At 43.0% G+C, this 23,919-nt stretch overlaps 2 protein-coding genes across 2 annotated transcripts; one reads left to right on the top strand and one right to left on the bottom strand.

The window, feature by feature from the left end:
- Positions 1 to 473: 473 nt before the first annotated feature.
- Positions 474 to 9,454, bottom strand: LOC125741936 (procollagen galactosyltransferase 1-like). Its single transcript, XM_049013478.1, is given in 13 exon segments — positions 474 to 1,687; positions 2,442 to 2,648; positions 2,736 to 2,863; positions 2,965 to 3,097; positions 3,331 to 3,437; positions 3,709 to 3,785; positions 4,046 to 4,165; positions 4,342 to 4,411; positions 4,413 to 4,547; positions 4,785 to 4,919; positions 5,664 to 5,781; positions 6,002 to 6,112; positions 8,988 to 9,454. Coding segments are annotated over 13 exon segments (1,824 nt in total). The 5' UTR covers positions 9,203 to 9,454; the 3' UTR covers positions 474 to 1,419.
- A 6,909-nt stretch (positions 9,455 to 16,363) lies between these two features.
- Positions 16,364 to 20,786, top strand: LOC125741938 (P2Y purinoceptor 11-like). The gene is made up of 2 exons (XM_049013482.1): positions 16,364 to 16,496; positions 19,679 to 20,786. The coding sequence occupies exon 2, from the start codon at positions 19,695 to 19,697 to the stop codon at positions 20,652 to 20,654; it is 960 nt and encodes a 319-aa protein (XP_048869439.1). The 5' UTR covers positions 16,364 to 16,496; positions 19,679 to 19,694; the 3' UTR covers positions 20,655 to 20,786.
- Positions 20,787 to 23,919: the final 3,133 nt, after the last annotated feature.

The following is a 23,919-nucleotide window of genomic DNA, read 5'->3' as shown; positions in this document are numbered from 1 at the left end:
CAGACATGAAAAGACAGGGGCCTACAATCACTGCACAGGCAGCCTTCTGTGTGCAGAGGCTTCAAACAGCACTGCGTAAAACACACTGCGGGCAGTGTTTGGTGGGTTGGGACTCCCATAAAATCAAGGGAAAAAACATTTAGTGTAAGCAAAGAAACTAAGAGACTGAAAGGGACACAAACATGTTTGGGTTTCAACCACAATAAAATTGACATTCTGCCCATTCGTGCAATTGCTCATTAACTTAAAAAACAACTTCCAAGTACTCAAGTAAAACCCCTAATTTCATTTAATTGACTAGAGCGGTATAGCATGCATGTACTAACAAAGGATAGGCTAACCCTTCGAAATGCAGTGAGAACTGACTAACTTAATTATCAAACATTGCGAGATTAATTTACTTTATTTCCCATACATACCTATGATGTTGCCACGTGTTCCCTAAGAACAAAACTGAGATTTAGTAATGTCCATTGGTTTTTAGAATAGTTTATTCTTTGGTATAAGGCACAATTGCAGAAAAATGAGAATTTGTCAGAAGCTCTTCAAAGAACCGGAATAGCAGCTGATCCTCTCAGCTTTACAGTAAACAGCATCACCAGCAGGGCAGCGCTACAGTCTCAGAAACATTTTAACTGCACTTCAATCCTGCACTGTAACACACATTTTAGGATAAAAATGTTTTTTTTTCAAGCAATAAGTCAGTAGGATTTTATGACTTTACAAAGGAAGGCCTGATATCCACAGAGAAGAATTAAAGGCAGAATGAAAGTGAGTTTGACAGACACCTTAAGGGTCCACTTTAATTCCGCTCTTTCATGGTGTGGATGACTCCCTCTGGCCAGTGCTATTAGCCAGTGCTATTAGCATTAATATTGTTAGCATTTAGCCCTTAAGATCATGTGCAACTGTCAGCAAAGGGGGGGAGGGGCAGAGTTTCTAATAAGTGTCAGGATAATTTTAAAATGTTATATAAATTAAAAACATTAACTGTACAGATCTTCACTCACAATGTAATATGAATTTGAAGGAAAAACAGAACCTACAACATAAATTACACTTTTAGTCCATTTCACGTGTTCATGAGGACAAACATTCCTGCTATGCTCCTTAATCTGACATTGTAACACTAGTTCAACACTCCCAAAAGACAAAATCAGCTGAAACCCTACTTAGAATGCTGAGATCACAGACAAGAAAAACGATCATTTGAAAAACCTAAATCAGCAAAACCTAAAGTAAGTGAGGAGCCTCAGAGGTGCCTTCACACCCCCTCTGCCCTCCCCTCTGCATCCACCTCAGCAGCACCACTGTAGATGGCTTCTGCTGGGGGGGTTACTGCAGTCCCCCTGCTTCTGATTGCCCCCCAGATCTGTTTGAGATATTCGTCCACCTGTTCTGACCCAAAGACCCAGACTGTCAGAGCTCGTCATGTGCGGTGCTGTCCAGTGGAGACTGGATGACATTGGAGTTTTGGGCCTCCTGGCTGAGCTTCTGTTGTTCACTGGTCTTGCCTGAACGGGCACGGTCCCAGTCAGTGGGCACGCCCTCGTTGTCCCAAAGCGTGGAGGTCTCCGTGTCGCTGACATAGCCCTGGTCACCCGTGTAATGCGTGGGAAAGACCAGGAGCGGCTCAGCTGAGAAAGCCTTCAGATCCCGGGTTGGGAAATGCTCCATGTAGCGTGAGCTTCAGGTGATGGAGAGACAGAGGCCAGTCAAAAAATAAAAAAGTGACAAAAAATAGTCTGGACAGAATTCATATCCAGAAAACAAGATTGAAGATGGATGGATGCAAAGCCCCCTAATTCCCATCTCCCCCTAATTCTATCCTCTTATCCCCTTTATAGTCTTTTATCTTCTTTTTATCTCCCATCCTCTCCCCTTGTATTCCCTACCCCTTTTTATCCGCTTCCCCTTTCTGTCTCTACTTATCACCCTCTCCTGTTTATTCCCTCCTTTCTATCCCCCATTTTTCCCCTTCCCATACCAATCCCCGCCTCATTTTATCCACTTCCCATATCAATCCCCACCTCCTTTATACCCCCATTTATCCCCTTCTACTATCAATCCCCACCTCCTTTCTACCCCCATTTATCCTCTTCCTCTGTCAATCCCCACCTCATTTTATCCCCTTCCCCAATCAATCCCCACCTCATTTTATCCCCTTCCCATATCAATCCCCACCTCCTTTATACCCACATTTACCCCTTCCCCATATCAATCCCCACCTCCTTTCTACCCCCTTTTATTCCCCTATCAATCCCCACCTCCTTTCTACCCCCTTTTATCCTCTTCCCCTGTCAATCCCCACCTCCTTTATATCAAGTTCCACTTTCCTTCTGCTTTTTATGCCCTCCCCAATCAATCGGTTTTCAATCCCCCTTTCACTCTCATTCCCTCTGCTTTTATCCCCTAATCCCCTTTCTATCCCATTCACTTACATGGGATGCTTGTTGTACATCACAGGAAGAAACTCGTCTACTGGCAGCATCTTGCTGAGGGGTTCTGCCCTCAGCAGCTTCTTGGCACCCCGCAGTGAAATCATATATCCCAATGTCCAATAAGAATAGTCAGCCTCTACCAGACTACGAATCTTGGGCACAGATTTCTCTGGATGGTCCACCTGCATCCTCTTCCGCCCAACATATCTTAAAGACAAATGAGGGAGCAAGATCATTGTGAATATCTCTGTTGGTCCTCTTAAAAGTAGATGTTCCTGAAGGGCTGCGACTCACATGAGATCCCAGTCTAAGCCATGGCTCTCTACCTCGTTCATCAGGTTCTGCAGACGTCGCTTGAAGAAGATCTCAAAACGCAAGTCATCCTCAATCACCAGGGAGGTCTTTAGCTTGCGCTCTGCAATCTCCATGATCAGATCGGAGCAGGTTCATTAGCATACACATCCTGGCACCATGGACCACCGTGGTCAGAGCCAAAAAGCCACATCTTAAGTATGCTACTCACCTCCTTCCAGACGTTGTAGTGGGAGAGGAAGCAGCCCAGTTCTCCCTTGGTGAGGGGCCGTTCGTGGTATGGGTCACTGTACCCAGGCAGCATCTGGATCCCCATGGACTGGATCTGACTGGCATTCAGTGCACTGGCATCCAGGAAACATTTCACAAGTTTTCATAATTTAACAGCAACTGAAATAACCTCTGGTTAATATGGTTGCTCAGCACCATGCTGCCATCAGTGTATCCAACACTCAGCCTTGCTCAGACTTATTACATAGGCCAGTGAACTGCTGAGATTGCCCTAACTACACTTGTGATCATTACTCCACACTATGCACTCATCCTAGACACATTGTGTGTGGCTAAGCTGACATACTTGCCATCCACGGCATTGATGATCTTGCAGGTGATCTCCTGCTCGTGGAGAGACCACAGCATTCGCCGGCGCCGGTCCAGCCGCCGCTGCAGGTTGATCATGAAGACCTGTGATGGAGACAGCCACTTCAGCGCACTGTGCAGGACCCAATCCTGACCTTACTCCACACAGCATTCCAACACCCAGTTCATTGCTCACAAACAGACCTTTTCAACACCCTCCCATCTAACAGAATCCTTCTGTAAGCATCTGTAGCTGCAGGTTATACTGAGAAATGAAACTACATTTGACCCGTTCTTAAAACATCTATAAACGTTTAGTTTAGAGCAGCATGTGCTGATTTGTGCTGTCATCCAGCAATCGGCCCACCTGACTTACCTCATCAAAGCCGACCTTATCTGGGGATTTGGGGGGAACAGAGATGAAGCTGGAGGGCTCCACAGGGGGGTAATGCACTGAGAGAGAAACCAGAGGATCACATGATAGTCAGGCAGACATTGGACAGCAAGGGGACGATAAGAGAAACAGAAAAGGTGGCCAGAAAGGAGCAGAACACAGAAAAAAATCAGTCCAGCAGCTGCAAGATCCTTCCCTATCAAGGACGATCTTGCTGACTAAAGGCAATAAGTCAATTTGAGTCCACCAACTGTAGAAGAAAAACACCAATAATCACAAATTTGGAATGTACCTTTTGACACTCTGCACAAACACTCACCCATGACCTCCAGCAGGGAATGCACGAAGCTGTCAGCCTCATCCTTCAGGGAATTGTGGGAACGTACAGGAATGGGAAGGTACCCATAATTCTCTCTGTTACACAGGAACATTTGTACACCTACAAGATAGTTTTTCCATTTCATTCAATTTGTCCAGAAAGAACATGAATTCTTACCCCAAAGTGCCTATGCTTTTCGTCACCAACTATCTTTGGGGAGTAATGTTTTGTTTTGTTTTGCAACTTCAGTTGTCCTGAAACCTAAGTTCAGTCCCCATGATGCGATCATTTCTCACCTGCCATGCGAGCAGAGAAGGAGAAGATGATGATGTCATCAAAGGCCCAGCTATAGTCAGGGTGGGGGGGGGTAGAAGGCCAGCTGGCGGGATTTCTCTTTGCGCAAGTCCACCAGGAAGGTGGAGTGCACCATGGGAACAGCGAAGCAGCCCCTGCGCTCCCGCCGGCGGATGGGAATGTAGTTAGGGGTCCGCTTGTAGTAGCCCTAGAGATACAAGCAAAGAGATACACTGCACGAAGGCTCGGCTTGTTTACACTAAGTCCAAGGAAATAACCACACAAAGATGCATGCACTCTGAGTTTGTTTACCCCAGGGGCATAAACACAAAATAATGATGTGTTTACTCACAGCCCGTCACCGAGCCCCAATGACAAATCGGTAAAAGGCTAGTTACTGACACAGGCAGGCACATGCAGTCAGGCACGCATGGGAGGCAGGTACCTGCGAGCTCATGCCACACCAGAAGTTGGAGTATGCCGCACGTGACTCCAGCATCGGTGCCACGATAGTCTTGTTCTCACTGATGAGCTTCCATAGCACATCTGTGTTGGTCAGGAGGTTGTCGCAGTCCACCGACTGATCCGTGTGGGAGAGATAAAGACTTACAAGGCTGCACACCCCAACACAGCGTCACATGCATCACAAAGAGAAATGGCTGCGGGATCTTCCCTGACCCTGACCCTAACCCTGACCCTCTCTGTCTTACCCTCAAAAGCGCATAAGGCAAAAAAACAGCCTAAGGTGACATTTTCTATGAGGCTGCTACTCAATGGTTGCAATTCAGAGGACAGGAAAGTAAAGACATGACAGTATTGATTTCATGGCCTTTGAGTAAATTCATACTACAGCAAACATGAGAAATAATAGGGCTGATTACAACATTGCTATACCATGTGTAACCACTTGGTGGCAGTGTACAGGAAGAGCTGACCAGTGCTGGACAGCATAGCTGTTGACTGTATGAGTCCAGTGTCTACTGTGGCTTGGCTCTTCCTGAAGATTATAGCCTCCGGGCTTTCAAAGAAGAGATGAAACGGTACAGTGAAATACAACTGAAAGTCAAAGCTGTTCCAAAGCACAGCACAACCGTAATTTTACATACTTTTTTTTACACACTTTCAAATTTCTTTATTTAAGCTCTTAGAATAAATTTGAGGTTTTTATGCTTGATTGTATTTCAGGATTTGACTAAGGCCATGGACCGTTTCTACGTGCCTCAGGACCTTTCTCTCTGCAGAACACATGCAGTTCATTAGTTTTTTATCACTGAAATGTGTGTGCATGTGTGCCTATGTGTGTATGAGATTGGGGGGGACGCACCAAATAGTAATCGGCCCAGCTGTCACGCGCTGCCTCCAGTGCCGCTTGGCGCAGCTGCATGACGTGCTCGTAGCGCAGGGTTCTCCACTGCTTGGGACCACCCTCATCTTCATAACTCCTGCAGGACACACAGATTCAATTTTTTTTTAAATCACAAATGTTACTCTCAACAGTATTTTACTGACTACAAGTCAAAGTTCAAAGTACAGATATTATTTTAATGATTTAAGTAATGGTGTTTTATCATAACAGCAAAATAAGTCAGTGTTTTTAATGATGATTATCTTTATGAACCTGTAATAATGCTGAAAGGCCAATAAACTAATAAACAGACTCACTGGGGGCCTTCCTGTGGTCTCCACTCCACATTGTGATAAACACTCTGAACCTTGACAAGCCATTCCCGGAGGATGGCTGTGCTGTCGTCTATATTGTGGTCTGTCGCCACCCTGTGGACACAAGTGAAACAGTGCAATCCAAGTCAGACATCAGAGGCATCTGCTCAGCACTTGATAAATGGTGTTTATCAAATCATAAAGCAGCAGAAAGTGCAGTTCCCGCACAATCACATTCAACAACTGCAGATGCTGAGTCTGCTGGTGAAGCAGTTTGCATGGACAGGGAACAGACCGTGGTCACACTGACTTGAATAAATTGCAAGGTTCAAAAGTCACAGCAGTCAGCACTAAACAGAAAGGAATTTCAGTTTCAGCAGATAGAAATGGGAAGTGAAAACGTGTCACAGCCAGACCCAACTTGGAGTTTGTGGACATGTGCGTTCCAGCTGCACTGGAACTGTGAGACGGTGTAGGCGCTCCTACCTAACATACCTGAGATTCATAGGATTCAAAGGTTTTATCTTCATTGTGTAACACACAGTGAGATCACACTAGTGACATCCAGCTGACGCAATACAAATATAAAGTACATAATATATGAAAGGCATAACAATACATAAAAGAAGTAAATTATATATAAAGGTAAGCATACTGAGGTAGTAAAACTATTCAAGAAATAAATTACAAAAAGACAGACTGTGCAACAATAACACACACGAAGTGCAGGAGTGACAAAAGTGCCCATTACCATGGTGATGCCACAGATTTCATAAGTACTATATTTTTATTGGTCCAGAGATGTCACATGGGTATTGAACAGATAGTTCTGGGAACCTAACAACAGTTCTACATTAATGGGTTTTTAATGTTTTATTAAATGTTAATATTGAAAAATGTGACTTTTTACTCATAAATAAGCGGTCATTATCAGCATAATTTTCCTTCCAAGCACAAGCGCCTGTCTGTTGATTGTTTCTATGGTAACTTAAGGGACTTACGCGCTTCCAGTGCGTAGACTGACCAGATATTCTATCCTTATAAGGACTATATTTTTAATAGCATATCGAAACATTATTAAATGCTAATAATTTTCTTCTGAAGAATTAATCATAACTAGTCTATTCTATTTTTTTTGTTTGTTAGCTGTGGTAACAGCGAGATATGCCACTCAAAGGTGTGTGGTTATACGAAAATATAAAAATAAAATGTTGACTGTTTTTGTATAACCGCGTCGTGGTTCATCCCTTACGTATCGGGTATAAGCCTGATACAAAATGAATAGTCATTTCTGTGAAACTGCAAGGGTCTGTTTTGCACTATACTTCTGACTCTACAAAATACATGCCAAAATCACTCCTTTCCTTCAGCCTATAGAATGTTAAAGACTGAGAGATCATCAAGTGGGCAGCAGGTCGGAATGTGTAATGGAGCCCTGCAGGTCAGGCCACGTGAGGTTTCTGGGCCTTGGCTGTATCAGCAGAGATCACAGCTGTGTGTGAAAAATGCAGCTAAACACACACATGTCTAATCAACTCATCTACAGTGACACTGTGTGTAAAGCGAAAACCAACCTCAAGACAACAGGAAGCTGACGCATCGCGCAGTTGAGTATTTATGGAATAATTAGGGGACTATGTCAAATACTCTATTTGATACACACAAGTATTTGAAAATGAATTCTGCTGATACTCATTACAAGTGTAAATTTGTCCAAAAATCATCCTTTTCCCATCTGTCAGTTGAGTGCCATGCCAGCTAGCCTGCAAACTTCAGCTTACCAGTAGTGAGTTCAAATGAACCAGCAAATGTTCACCATGCTCACCAGAAATGCTTCTGGAGTCAGAGAGATGGCATCTAAGCCTAGGAAAAACCCAAGAGCACCTGGAGATGGGATATCAGACAATACTGGCATTGGCGGGAAGGTGGTATTGCAGACTGTTTGCATTCCTGACATTCTCCAAACAGGACACAAAGTGAAGCTGCAGCATCAGAGCTGAGTGAACCAACGGAAGACACATGGCTGAACAGGAACAAGCTGAGCCTCGACACGCATTCCTGGCTGAGAGGGCCCCCCAGGGAAGCCTAAACTCAGCCCACCCCATGCAACACTATTCAAACACAAACTCACCTAGAGGTATGGAGAGAGACTAACAGACTTTTTTTGTGCTTTGTTTGTGCAAGATAAAAACACAACTCAGAGGCGAGTGCTCTCACCATAGACTGGCTGAATCTAATACATACATCAATGTCTGCAGGGGCAACAAAAGGTTTCTCAAATGCCTACGTTACTGTAATATCTCAAATGTTTATCCTCATTCCAAGTTCCAACCATAACCACATGGGGCAGCGAGTGGCTCAGACAGTTAAGTGCTCATCACTGGAAGATCGCTGTTTGAGCTGTGGCCTCTGCAAAACAGTCGCATGTCTGTGGGCTGATGATCAAGGCCCCCAGTTCCACGTGTGCCCCCACTAACCCTAACCCTGACCCTGCACGGTGACCCCCCCTCAAGCCATGGAGAGTGAGATGGGGTAGACAAAGAGAAGAATTCCAGTACAGAAGAATACCTATATTAGGGCAAATGGCAAATAAAGCATTTAACATAAAAAAACTTAACATAAAGTGTACTTTACCTCATTTATAATTTTTTTATCTTTCATTTGGATACTTAAAGAATCCAAAAATAAAATTCCAGCACGGTGTCTCATCACTGCCCCCCCCAGTGTGTTCTATCAGTGTCCCCCTCTGCTGACATTCCCATCAGTGTTCCCCCCTGCTCAGTGTCCCATCAGTGTGTCCCCCCTCCGCTCACTGTGTCCCGTCAGTCCCCCCCCCACATTGTATGTCATCACTGTTCCCTCCTGGTCTCTGTATTCATTAGTGTCCCTTCCTGGTCAGGGTGTCTCCTTCTGCAAATGTTTTACCAGAAAAGCATGGGGCAAATTTAAACCCTACGAACAAGCGTACATCGGTACCCCGATACCATACCAGAGAGCAATGCGGTCCTTTGGGTAGCGCAGGCGGTCCAAGGTGCCGAGGAAGTAAGGCAGAGAGTGCTCCGCGTTGCGGCAGATGAGCGCTATGAGCACCCGGGGTGCGAGCAGGGGGGACTCTGGGCTCCAGCGTTCCTCCGCGAAGTAACCCCCAACCTCCGGGACGAGCAGAGAAAGTAAGCCGAGCAGCAGCGTGTGAAAGCGGCACATCGCAGACAAAAGCTCCAATTAAAATAGGTATAAATCAGCATCGAGCACCGGCGATGTGCGAATCGCCGACACAAATAGGGAATTGAAAGGACGCTTAAAGGGGAAGTCGTTGGTGTTAAAGGGAGAGGTCGTTACCGGCGGTCGCACTGAAGATGTAGCGCTCATTTATTGCTGTAAATGTTCATAAATGAAGAAATTTTCTGGGATGAAACATATTAAAATGTAAATATATCTTCTGCTGTATAGCGAATATTCATCTAGCATTTGATTAGTTTTGCTTTTTGTTTTGCAAAACGCACGGTTACTACCTTGAACGTTAGCATATACCTAGATAACATCATTTTATTGTTTCAACGTTGAATTATATAGTTAAATGCTTTGAATTATGCTCGGTTAAATTATCGAAGTTGAAAGTGAGTTGATTTTTGGTTAGATTTTCAATATTGAAAAACTGATGGTGGCAAAACCTTGATTCAATGTTGATATCAAATGAAACATTGAAGATCAACATTATTTCAACCATTTTGTCTGATATGACATCAATATCATTTCAACATATGTGTGCTATCTGGGATATACATACAAATTTATCGAATCCTAATGCGATAGGCGTGGTGCAAATCTTCTGTATGCACGTAAACGTTACTTTGAGTAGCACTTTACGCGCATGCTAGTTCCAGCTGTCCCAGCCATGTCGGCAGAAAGCTCGTCTAGCGGCACTGAAGTGCCACAATCCCTTTAAGATCAACAGCGCGCGTAGCAGAAAGTGCCAGAATGTTCAGTGGGTGTAGAGCCGCTAGACACAATGTACCGGTATTTGCGGTACATTGCAGCCATAAGATAGCTGGACAGTATCTCTCTTAGCTGCAGAATACCTCGTGCATATTTCAGGACTTACACCTGTTCATTAAATACCACCCCATGAATATTATTAATGGCGCACTGTCTGCCAAATTCAATATAATTGTCTTACTATGTTCTTGCTTTGATTGGAAGATGCTGTGTAGCTCTTGCTCCAATGTTGCTTATACATAAATGGGCATTCATTGGGGAAGCCCAGCCTTGACGGCCGTATATGTTGCGCTATTTTTCTGACTTGTACGTCGCTTTTGTCAAAATCGTATGCCTAAAAAATACATGTAAATGTAAAGAAATGTGTTTTTTATATTGTACTCGAATAATGGTCTTCAGGCCATGCGGATGAATTTATAAGTCAGTGGCTTTTTCTACATTTCAGCATGTTCTCTACTTCCAGTTTCCTTTTTGAGCTGCAATACGCCCTGCTTTTCTAAGTTTCATTACTCATTTACCACATTTTTATGCGATGTTACATAGGCATTTTCAAAAGTTAATGTATTTCTAAGGACCACATCTTAGTCATTTTCCAGTGTCAGATAAGTTAATAATACTGTCTTAAATTATCTTCTTAGCAAAAGTCATGAAATGAAAGCAGTTTTAGATACATGATATGCCTTCTTGGGGGGCTAAAATCTATAGCAACGCCCCTGAGTACAACATATTTTAATAACTGGCAGACCCTAGACATGGCGGTGACAAGAACGAAAGAGCCAAGAAGGGTTTCAAGCGAACGTTCATTTTCAGTGTCCCTCTTGTCCTCATTCTGGCAGAAAAACGATTAAGTTCCATAAATCATCAATAATAAAACACGATAGTTCTTAAAATCATCACAATAACTCTCAAGGAATTCATTAAAAAATGCACAACATTTCAAAATAATAATGATTCAAATGTCACCTTAACTGCATGCAATAAAAAAAAATAATCCTTTAAAAGATGAATGGACCCAGAGAGCTGCTACCACTGCACAAGGGCCAGTCTAAAACAAGGACACACACATTTCTAAAAATCGGCAACTTCAGAAATAAAACAAGGTTAATCACACGCAATGCAAAACACACCAAAATACAGAATAAAATTGTTAATAACTTAGGCTTAAAAGGGTGCTACCAGTGATCAACCAAAACAGAGTGCTGAGTAAAAATTGTGCAATTAATTAGTTTAAAACCATCAAAAACACCAGGAGACTAGGAGGTTGGTGGATGCTGGCATTGCAGGTTCCCCGGGCGCTGACCCTTCACCTTAAACGGCTTGTTGGGAATCTGCTGCCCCTCCTGATCCCTGGCATTGGATCGAAGGAATTGAAGTGGGCAACTACATGGGCAATACCTTGTGACCCTCTTTATTCTTTAGCATGGGGCACCCGGATATGATGTGCCCCAGCTCGTGGCGATGCTAGCATTTCCTAGTTTCAGGGGCCCCAGTAGAGGGCAAAACACCCCCCAGAAGGTTGCACCGGTTTGGTGGAATCGGGGCAAGCACAGACCTATGGGTCAGCACAAACTCGTCAGCAAGTGTAGCGGGACGAGACTGCTTTCTGCTCATTTCAATAGAAGACCACACAATCCGGCACGCAGTTCGTAAACAGAATTAGCTCTATGAGCTGATCAAACGCAGTGACTTCACTGACGGCACACCACTTATTGAACAGAACCATCTTTTCCCAAGGGAATTCCAAGTGGGTCTGGCTGGGGGATTTGTGGAGCTTCTGAAAGTTCTGCCGATAAGCCATCTCGTACAGCCATAGCACAGTGACTTTTACCACATCATAATTCATACTTTGTTCAAGAGACAGTGCTGAACATACTTCTTGGTCTTTCCTCGTGAGCTTACATTGGAGAAACAAAGACCAGAAGTGTTTTGGCCATTTTAGAGTGGTGGCGATCTGCTCAAAAATAGGGAAATAAGTGTCCCCCTCAATTTCGCAGAACACAGGAACGAGGCCGATATAGCGGCTCACATCAAACCCAACACCCCTAGGTTCAGAGGAATTTGCCAGAGTGTGTTAGTGAGGAGGGAACCCTGATGGTGTCATGGTCTAGCTGATCCAGAGATCGAGGGGCCACAATGGGAGAGTTCATCTTTTGAGGGAGAAGCTCAGGTTTCTGCTACTCTAGGCTCTGCCGCTTTAAGGCGATTTCCTTGTCGGCTTCGACCTCCACCGCTCTTAAGCACAGCAGCTAGGCTTGGTGGTCCTGTTTCTTTACTTTCAATTCCAGTTCCCGGAGACAGATAGTAAGCAGGAGATCCTCCATGGGAGAGCAGACATCAGCGAGAGCCCTGTGAAATCCCGGCTTGGACAATCCCTCACCGGTCTCCACTGCCATGGCCTTTGGGAGCGATCCGGATGCAGCTGAGGAATCCCCAGGCTCGGGCAGGACCTCAGGCAGACCCCCAGCTCCTCCTGCAGGACTCTTTGACCACTTGTTTGGTGGCACCACTGGGGACCATCACGTTAAAGAACCCCACGATCACTAGGAGATCATCCTTTCTGCAGCGTTCAAATTGTTCCTCAGTAGAGTCCAAACTAAACTACCCCAAACAAACACAATGCACAAAACAGGTAGTATAAACAGTGTGTATTTACAAGTTCACCACAGTTTAGGTACAGATTTCAAGAGTGACCTAGGCCAACACAACAAACAAAACAATATACTGCACCAATTCCAAACTAACTCACCTACAGAAGAAAAATAAAGCAAAAGAGAATTACTATCCAAATATACAAATAAATTGAACAAAGAAAATGGCAGTCAGTCTTTACACCATACACATGCAGAACAGCTAGACTTTCTCGTAGTCAGGAAAACAGGCAAAATGGTCAGCGTGCAGGAATGGCAAATACAGAGACCAGGAGACCAAAAATCAGACGGTAAAGCAAAAAGCGATAAACCAGAAAACAGACCAGAGTCGTACACAAGCAATAAAAACAGAATAAAGCACAAGCAGATGAGCAAAATCTAGGAGCTGGGTTTACATATAACCCAGAAATGATGACGTCCGGCCAGAATGTAACAGACCCAAATTGCGAAATAAATGCAAACCACTTCGGCACAAAGCCAAAACCATATGCCACGTAACAGTCACCCATATTACAGTAAATGAATTTTTGGAACAGGGAGCCAGAACAGAGGCCTGTTTCTTCTGCTCCAGACATTGACCAACGATTGCAGTGCCTCTGGGAACTAGGCATGTCCACCAAGGGGTACTGTGTGACTCAGTTGGTTAACCCTCTGTGCTTGTGAACAGAGGCTCGCTGATTCAAGCCTCAGTAGAATAGTCACACCTCTTTGGGCCCTTGAGCCAGGCTCCGTACCCCCCAGAAATGCTCCGGGGCACCGGATAAATAAATAAATGACTGACCCTGTGCTCAGACCCGAAGTCTTGCTTTTGCCTGTGTACAGTATGTGTGTGTATGTGTTAAAGAAAAGAACAATAAGATATGTGAACAGAAGCATTCCAATGTACTCGTGCCAATGGAAACTAAAGGATCATTTCATCACACTATACTTCCTTTTCTCTCCTGTAGAGGGCAGAGTTGGATCATGATTAGAATGGTCTGTAGAGCTCCCTGATTCTATACAAAAACATTTCTTAACCTAATGGGATTTTCACATATAATGTCTCTGTAAAGGGTCTAGCTGTATATAGGTAAAGAGATATACTGAACTCCCACGGCCCACAATAAATTTTGCCGTCTCACATAGCCATCAACTCGACATACCAGACGACCAGTATGGTCCTGATTTCTGAACATGAACCATCTGAACCCGTGTTCAGTTAGCAACAGTCATGGTGCTCATACTGTCAGGCAAAAAGATTTATTAGAAATCAATGAGTGGGACTGAACTGAACTTCCACACACTGCCAAGACCTTCTCTCATTTTAGCTGACAGATTGTTCATAATAAAAAGAGTTTATTAAATGAGATTAACAAAGAAGGAGCATCTTGAGAATGGGGCTATATTTATGCAATACAGCTCACAAAACCTTGTATATTCTGGTCTATGCTTATACAGTCTTAATCTTTTTAAATATGAGTTTTGGTACTTTGTTACAAAAACAGCTACTTGCAGTACTTGAAAGGATAAACTAAGAAGACTTCATTCTTATTAGATCACAGTTGTGACTCTGTATGCTGTATGTCTGCACTAAGTATTGCTTTGTCCTTCCAAAAACAGTGGGAATGATTCAAAGTCTTTCACAGTATTAAACGACCACAGCTGAGCTCCATGTTGCAGTGTAGCTTGTATAGATAATGCATTGGAGTTTATTTGCAAGGATCCTCTATCAGTAAAGACAGGGCAGTAGCAAGCACTGGGATGCTGTGGAGCTGGTGCCAGTCCATGGCAGGGTGCAGACTCTCCCAGACAATATCACATGATGGATGATCCTGAGACGCCGTTTCAATGGACTATTGAACGAAAGCACGGTGCACATGGGAAGTACCCCACAGAGTGCAGTGCAGAGATTTTTCTATAATTGTGCAGTGATGTGCATAGACGGAGGTGCAAATCGATGGACAGGTGCTCAAATAGGGGGCAGTGGCCAGCAGGTACTTTTTGCCCGCTGGGGGGCGGTGTACCCCCTTGGTAAGTTTTTTGCAATATCAGGTTATTAGAAAAGGGCACTTGTAACGTCCATGCGGGCATCATTCCTTCAGATGAAAGGGCCAGTGGTTCAGACACACCCCATCCCCCCACAACGTGCCTAGAATTGTGCATGACTGTCTATTTCCGTCATGTGATGCAGAAAATAGATCATTCAGTCATTGTAATGAGAATTTTCCTGGAAATAATTACTTAGTATCTCGAAAAAATTACTTAGAATCTCGAAATAATGACTTAACATCTGAAAATATTGATTTGGTATCTCGAAATAACGTATTATTATTTCAAAAGAATGACTTAGTATCATGAAATAATGATACCTTGAAATATTGAGAAACCTTCGGGGAATAATGATTTATTTAGGGATATTATTTGGGGGGTGGGTACAGACTCCACAACCCATAACATTGCAGGGTGTTGTTGATGCATCAGACCCATATAAAAAGGGGGGGGGGGGGGGGTGAGTCATTATAATAAGGGAGATGGCAGCTCTTTTAAAATGATAGTTACTCTTTTTTTAAACGGCCACTATCACTTTAATACTAGCAGCAGCACAGACGTGGAAGCCAACAATTTACACAGCTCTACACCTTAATGCAATGCATGTATTCCATGGCAAACATTACACAGTTACAATATTTTCAATTAATATAAATAGACATATTGCTAAAACAATATTTATCGTATATCCCATCGACAATATTTGGAATATGCAGCCACTTCTAGCCAGAAGGTGGATAATTTACTCCATTTGCTGTTGTATGTGTATATATGACATAATTATAATTATATAACATAATAATATGACATAATGAAAAAAGAAGTTTTTAATTGGGTTTTAATTTTTAATTGCTACATCAAAAATATTCTGCACTCTCTAGGGTCTTGGCGTTTGTAATATTGATTATCTATCTCCCGCCCCCCTGTAAATAATACATTTGTTGACTGGAAGGCTTGCTGTTTAATACACTTATTATAATGCGATTGCAGGTGGTTGCTTTTTAACATCGATATATGTCATGCCCTGCTCGTCGGCTCCTCCTGTGTGCCACGCCCCCTGATTACCCACGTGTTTTCTCCCGATTGTACCCAGCTGTATCTAGTTCATTTGCTCAGTCCTGTGTATTTCAGTCCGTGTCTTACCCGAGTCCTTTGTCCGTCATTGATGTTACCTGATGTTAGTCGATGTTCGTGCTCTCGTCCCTATGAGCCCCTATAAACCCCTCGTTTACCCTGATTCTCGGCTGTCTGCCTGCTTCCTACCCGCCTGCCCGCACGATCGCCGCTCTGCTCTCGGTCGCTGCCGATCTCCCGTGACAATATAGTTATAACTTCTTATATGTTATTGTGAAATAAAAGTAGTTTTTTCATTATAAAATTTAAAATACCAAAAAATAGTCGATGAGAGAGAGAGAGAGAGAGTGTGTGTGTGTGTGTGTGTGTGTGTGTGTGTGTGTGTGTGTGTGTGTGGGCGGGGGGGGGGGGGGTTCTCGTTATTTTCACATACAAAGTCATTATTCTGAGATACTGTGTGATTGTTTCAAGAAAGTTTCTTATTATAATGACAAATTTTTTTTTTCATCACACTGGCAGAAATGGGCGTCCAGAATATGGAACTGATACTGATCAGATGAAAATAAAAGATTAACTAAAAGGTAACTGACAGATTACAGTAAGCTTGACTGCAGTGGGAGGAAATGGCAGTGTGAAGTTATGCTGCCTTACATCCTGTTTCATACAGTATATGTACTGCAGAGCGCTCAGAACAGACCTGAATAATTCTCCAAACGTCCTCAACATTTCCCACTCCTCAATCAGAATTCTGAGTGAGTTCGTTTTTCTACAGGTTTTCTCTTAAGTTTTGTTTGCATTAAAAATAATGATGCAACTGCATCCACTGCTGTTAGAGAAGTGTCTGAAAGATGTAACGTATATTGTAGAATATACATTGTAGAATTGTAGGTATAGTATGTTGCATCATACAAAGGCACTATATAAGTTAAACTAAAGGAATGCTTTATATGTGACTGTAGAAACCAATATTATGTTATTGCACACTCTGATGGAGTCCACATTATGTTATTGAGGGATTCTGTAAGTTTCAACAAGTAAAATTTAAGACTTTTAAAGACTATTTTAAGACCATTTTGAATGCAATTGCAGACCTATTTCACAACCGTGCTGGCAAAAAAAGGAAAGGAAACCCAGAGTCACAGAATTACAGAATAAATGTATTTACATTCAACACGAACATCCAGCTTTTTAATTTTTTTCAATGAGAGGGGACGCCATGGTACCTCACAAACCACATGGTGACGATCTAGCTTCCATGTTCAGATGGTTAGTGCATCATCGTTATTGCTTCCTTGTTGGTTTCTTTTTGTAGTTTTTTTAAAGCTTGATCAATACAATTTTTCCCCAAAACACATTTTAAAACAATGCTCCCTTTTTCACATGACATTGTGCATTATATCGTACTGTAGAGTGCGGCACTCACGCGAATGAAAGGGATTGTGACGTTTGAACCTAATTGTCAAGAAAAGATGTAGCAATAAAAAATCATGTATCAGGGGATGAAGAAACAATGAAAAAGCTCAGGCTACTGTTGCACATTTTATAAATAAAAAATAAATAAATAAAAATATTGCATCATGTACCTGTACAGAACATGTAAAAGAAACAATTTGTTTAAAAACACCTTAGCCTATCGTGGGCACTCACAGGCTTACGGCCCTTGCAGACTATCTGTAGGCCCTGATATGATGCTACTGCAGACTGCCTGTAGGCCCTTATATGATGCTGTTGCAGACTGCCTGTAGGCACTGATATGATGCTATTGCAGACTATCTGTAGACTCTGATATGATGCTATTGCAGACTATCTGTAGACTCTGATATGATGCTATTGCAGACTATCTGTAGGCTCCGATATGATGCTATTGCAGACTATCTGTAGGCCCTGATATGATGCTATTGCAGACTGTCTGCAGGCCCTCATATGATGCTGTTGCAGACTGTCTGCAGGCCCTGATATGATGCTATTGCAGACTGTCTGTAGGCTCCGATATGATGCTATTGCAGACTGTCTGCAGGCCCTGATATGATGCTATTGCAGACTGTCTGCAGGCACTGATATGATGCTGTTGCAGACTGTCTGTGGGCCCTGATATGATGCTATTGCAGACTGCCTGCAGGCCCTTATATGATGCTATTGCAGACTGCCTGTAGGCCCTGATATGATCCTATTGCGGACTGCCTGTACAAGCCACCATTATGTTATTGTAGATAGTCTGTAGGAGTCAACAATGTAATCGCAGACTGTAGGCACTGATATGATGCTATTGCAGACTATCTGTAGGCACTGATATGATGCTTTTGCAGACTATCTGTAGACTCTGATATGATGCTATTGCAGACTATCTGTAGGCCCTGATATGATGCTATTGCAGACTATCTGTAGGCCCTGATATGATGCTATTGCAGACTATCTGCAGGCACTGATATGATGCTATTGCAGACTATCTGTAGGCACTGATATGATGCTATTGCAGACTATCTGTAGGCCCTGATATGATGCTATTGCAGACTATCTGCAGGCACTGATATGATGCTATTGCAGACTATCTGTAGGCACTGATATGATGCTATTGCAGACTATCTGTAGGCCCTTATATGATGCTATTGCAGACTATCTGTAGGCCCTGATATGATGCTATTGCAGACTGCCTGTAGGCACTGATATGATGCTATTGCAGACTATCTGTAGACTCTGATATGATGCTTTTGCAGAATATCTGTAGACTCTGATATGATGCTATTGCAGATTATCTGTAGGCCCTGATATGATGCTATTGCAGACTGTCTGTAGGCCCTTATATGATGCTATTGCTGACTGCCTGTAGGCCCTTATATGATGCTATTGCAGACTGCCTGTAGGCACTGATATGATGCTATTGCAGACTATCTGTAGGCCCTGATATGATGCTATTGCAGACTATCTGTAGGCCCTGATATGATGCTATTGCAGACTATCTGTAGGCCCTGATATGATGCTATTGCAGACTATCTGCAGGCACTGATATGATGCTATTGCAGACTATCTGTAGGCACTGATATGATGCTATTGCAGACTATCTGTAGGCCCTGATATGATGCTATTGCAGACTATCTGCAGGCACTGATATGATGCTATTGCAGACTATCTGTAGGCACTGATATGATGCTATTGCAGACTATCTGTAGGCCCTTATATGATGCTATTGCAGACTATCTGTAGGCCCTGATATGATGCTATTGCAGACTGCCTGTAGGCACTGATATGATGCTATTGCAGACTATCTGTAGACTCTGATATGATGCTTTTGCAGAATATCTGTAGACTCTGATATGATGCTATTGCAGATTATCTGTAGGCCCTGATATGATGCTATTGCAGACTGTCTGTAGGCCCTTATATGATGCTATTGCTGACTGCCTGTAGGCCCTGATATGATGCTATTGCAGACTGTCTGCAGGCCCTTATATGATGCTATTGCAGACTGCCTGTAGGCATTGATGTGATGCTATTGCAGACTATCTGTAGGCACTGATGTGATGCAATTGCAGACTGTCTGCAGGCACTGATATGATGCTATTGCAGACCATCTGTAGGCCCTGATATGATGCTATTGCAGACTATCTGTAGGCCCTGATATAATGCTATTGCAGACTATCTGTAGGCCCTGATATGATGCTATTGCAGACTATCTGTAGCCTCTGATATGATGCTATTTCAGACTATCTGCAGGCACTGATATGATGCTGTTGTATGCTGTCTGTAGCCTCTGATATGATGCTATTTCAGACTATCTGTAGGCCCTGATATGATGCTGTTGTATGCTGTCTGTAGCCTCTGATATGATGCTATTGCAGACTATCTGTAGGCCCTGATATGATGCTGTTGTAGGCTGTTTGGAGGCAGGAACATTGATTACTTTTGAGAACTTGAGTTTTTTTCCTGTCTCTCCCAGGAGTGTAATTTTTAAGATGACAAAAACAGATTTCTCTGATGGAGGATTCCAGATCAAATTCTTGCCCCCTGTCTTCGGGCTGGAGTTCTGCACTGGCTTACTGGGGAATGCTTTTGCCCTGTGGATGATGGTGACACGAGAGCGTCGGGACTGGCACTCAGGCGTGGTCTTCTCCTGCAACCTGGCCATCAGTGACCTGCTCTACATCTCCACACTGCCCATGCTGCTTATCTACTACATGAAGAACAAGGACTGGACTTTTGGTGCAGCTCTCTGTAAGACCGAGCGCTTTCTCTTCACCTGTAACCTGTATGTAAGCATCCTCTTCATCACCTGCATCAGCCTGAACCGCTACCTGGCCATCGTTCACCCCTTTTTTGCCCACCGCCACGTGCGACCCCACCACGCCAAAGTCACCAGCCTGCTTGTGTGGGTAGTGGTGGCACTCATGTCCTCCCCTGTCCTCCGCTTTGCTCACACATGCCCCAAGGAAAACACCACAGAATGTGTCTCCTACTGCCTTGTGGAGGACCAGCAAGCTCATTTCACATACAGCATCTTCCTGGCCGTATTTGGAGGATTGTTGCCCTTTATAGTCACCCTGGTGTCTTATGGCGCCATCATGTGGGTGGTGTGGAGAAATCAGAATATTACAGAGCTTGAGAAGAGGAAGGTGGCGCTATTGGTGGTCTCGGTGCTGGTCCTCTATGCCGTGTCCGTAATTCCCTACCACATCCTACGCAACTGGCACCTCCACCAAAGGATGTATGATATAAATTTGACCAAAGTTTGGGTCTATAAGGCTTACCAGGTGACCAAGGGGCTGGTGACCCTCAGCATGTGCATTCACCCCATCCTGTACATGGCTGTATTCGACAGCATCCGCACTGCCTGCTGTGGGAGCACTGGAGTGAGTCAGATCAACCAGAATGAGACTGAAAATGAGATGGGAGTGGTTGCTAATCAAGGCAAATGACAGAATTACACAAGGTAATCAACTTTGAGAAAAGCTGTATAATCTGAAAATGCTTTGCAGTCCATTTATCTCTGTAACTGCCTCAGTTGATAAATAAAAATATCAGCATGGTGACTCCAAGCTGAAAATCAGCAGCAGTCTCTACCTCTGAGAACAAACTGGTTGGTAGCATGTACATTTTTAAACTATAGATATCACTAAAATAATAACTAGAATAAAGTCTTCGTAAGGAAAAATCTCCACAAAATTAAATAGTCTTCCACTAATCTCCAAACCCTGACACTGACATATTAACTACTTTCAATTAGCATTGACAATCTCCGCTTGAAAGGTCATCATCATGACTTCTACGACTGTGTTCTGTAGCTCCTGTGGCATGTACATCATGGACTGTCCTTCTGATACCCCCGATAGTATAGTGTGCCAGAAGTATTTAGTTGTTCTAGAGTTGGAGGACAGGATTCACGCAGGGAGCCACTTCACCTTAGATGCCAAGAGGTTTTTTTTCTCCCTACTTGGGAGTTTTTGGTTCCTCTCCTCTTTGTCATCTTACTTTCTTTATTTAATTTCTTTCCTTCCTTTTCCTAGTTTTGTATTACTCAATAATGTGTGTGTGTGTGTCGTGCAAAGGACTAGTATCCTGTGCAGGGCATCCATTGTATCATTTGTGGAGACACACACCAGACTCATCAGGCAACAGATTAAGAACTTTGGAAAATGACTAATCCACCAAATTGCATTTTATGGAATATGAAAGAGGAAGTTTGCCATTATGAGCGCTTGCACAGCTGTACCCACAACTGCTGCTTTATGTCACCGCACCTGCATCCTGTAGATGACAGATACTCACAAATACTCACTTATGCGCTGTTTGATATGGCTGTGCCCTGCCTTCACAGCCATGCACAGCCACACTAAGGTGCACTGAACAGGCAGAGTGCACCTTAGCACTGGGAGGGTCATCCTGCTGACACTCAGTGATCAATGGTGCGCAAATACGTGCTAACAACAAAGTCTTGTGAGCAGGATAAACTAAACTAAGGTCAGTCTCTTCCTGGTCAGTGTCATGATACTGTGTTGTTAATTACCGTGTGTTAATAACCGTGTGTTAATAACTGTGTGTCGTATTCTGTCCTTTGCTTTGTCCTGTTCCTGTGGTTGCCTGGTTCTGTTAGCTGGTGTATGTATGGTGCTGTTAGTTATTTTTCCCTGTTTAGTTCTGACCTCTCGTGGTTCTCACAGTGTAGCCTTCTGCCAGCAGAACCAGGATTACACCAGGATTTAAAAATGCAGATTTAAAAAAAATATATAGTGGTCTTTTAATTTTTCCAGAGCTCTGTGTAAAAATGCATTGAAATTGTGTTTTGGAAAGAGGTTTCTAACTGAAGCCTGTTTCCGCTCCCCAGCCGTAAAGTGCAAAATAGAAGTGAAACTATCAAACACAGACGTGTGAAAATTCACAACCAAAACACTGAAATTACAGGTAATGGCTATTCCAGTAAACTTATAACAAATTTACTTTCATTTTGATTTATTTATTATAATATAAATAGCTGCAGAGGAAAGCAGAATGTTATATGACGATATCAGGATTATGAGTAACAAAAATAATGTGGTGGTTATGGGTGATTTTAATTTACCTGGGATTCAGTGAGAGAGTCTCTGGCTCTTCTGTAACTAAACTTGAGATGGTGGAATTAATACAGGATTGTGTTTTTACTCAGTTTGTTAATACCCCTACCAGGGGAGAAGCCCTTCTTAATCTTCTTTTCTTTAATAACCAGAATAGGACTGGAAAATTATAGGTTTTAGAACCATTGGACGGTAGTGATCATAACATGGTTAAATTCGAGGTTAATTTTAGTGTCCGAAGAACAATGTCCAAAACAAAAGTATACAATGTTAGGAAGGCTAACTTTAATAGTATGAAACTGAAACTAGAAACTGTAAACTGGATGGAGTTAAACAGCAAAACGGTTGAAGAGGCATGGGGATTTTTTAAAAGCACATTGTTTGAAGTGCAAGAGGACTTCATACCTGTTTCCAGCAAAATAAATCTAGGAAACTACAACCAAGGTGATTTAATTAATGATTTACTAAGGAAATTAAGAATAAAGTCAGGAGGAAAGGGGCTCTGTTCCACAAATGGAAATTAACTAATGATTTAAAACTAAGCAGGAGTATCTAAGTCTACAAGTTGAGTTGAAAAACAACATTAGACTCTCTAAGAGGAATTTCGAAAGAAAAATACGGTAAGGATGACAATAAAAGTTTCTTCCAATATTTTAACTCCAAAAGAGCTCTAAAAGCTGAAATCAGTAATTTGCAGGATAGTAAGGGCCTTATAATTGAGAATTAAATTTTATTTTACACGCGTGTTCACAGTAGAGAGCATGAGTAACTTACCACCATTTAGTACGAATACAGCGTCGTCTTTGACCAAAATATGTATAACTGAGGCTGATGTGGTACTAAGCCTAGCTGAGTTCAAAATAAATAAGTCGAGGAGCCCTGATGACATCTTACCTATAGTTTTAAAAGACATGAGGGATATTATTAGCCAATATTTAACTTTAATATTCCAGAAATTGTTATCTGCGGGTGTGGTACCTTCTGATTGGAAGCATGCTAATATAATGCCCATATTCAAAAAAGGGGATAGAAGTAACCCAGCAAACTACAGTATAGGCTAATCAGTTTAACTAGCATTACTGGAAAATAATGGAAGCTATAATCCAAGTGACTGCGATGGGCTGGCCCCCCATCCTGGGTTGTTCCCTGCTTCGTGCCCATTGCTTCCGGGATAGGCTCCGGACGCCCCGCGACCCAGTAGGATAAGTGGTTTGGAAAATGGATGGATGGATGGGTGGATGGATAATCCAAGTGAAAATGGTAGATTAACTGAATGCAAGGAAGTCATTAAATGCCTGGATCTTGGTCTTTATCCAGGACACCCACAATTCCAGACACTGACTCCTCACTCAGTCTCTCAAGAGCTCAGACCAGAGCCTCCATTGAATCTGTTAGGATCACAGCATCATTGACAAAGTCAAAATTCATAAATCTTTCTTCAGCAATGGATGCCCCACAGCTGGTGGAGCCTCTGTTAGTCCCTGCCTAACAGCCAGTCCATACAAGCAATCAACAGAGTAGAAGCAAGAACACACCCCTAGCAAACCCCAGAATCAACTGGACAGTATGCAGAGGTTCTCCCTCCACTATGCAGAGCGCTGATAGTACCAGAGTACCAGTGTACAGACTGACC

This window comes from Brienomyrus brachyistius, chromosome 5 (assembly GCF_023856365.1).
Source record: "Brienomyrus brachyistius isolate T26 chromosome 5, BBRACH_0.4, whole genome shotgun sequence".
Classification (NCBI taxonomy): Eukaryota; Metazoa; Chordata; class Actinopteri; order Osteoglossiformes; family Mormyridae; genus Brienomyrus; species Brienomyrus brachyistius.
Note: the sequence above shows the minus strand (reverse complement) of the source record. Positions and strands in the feature narration are given on the sequence as shown.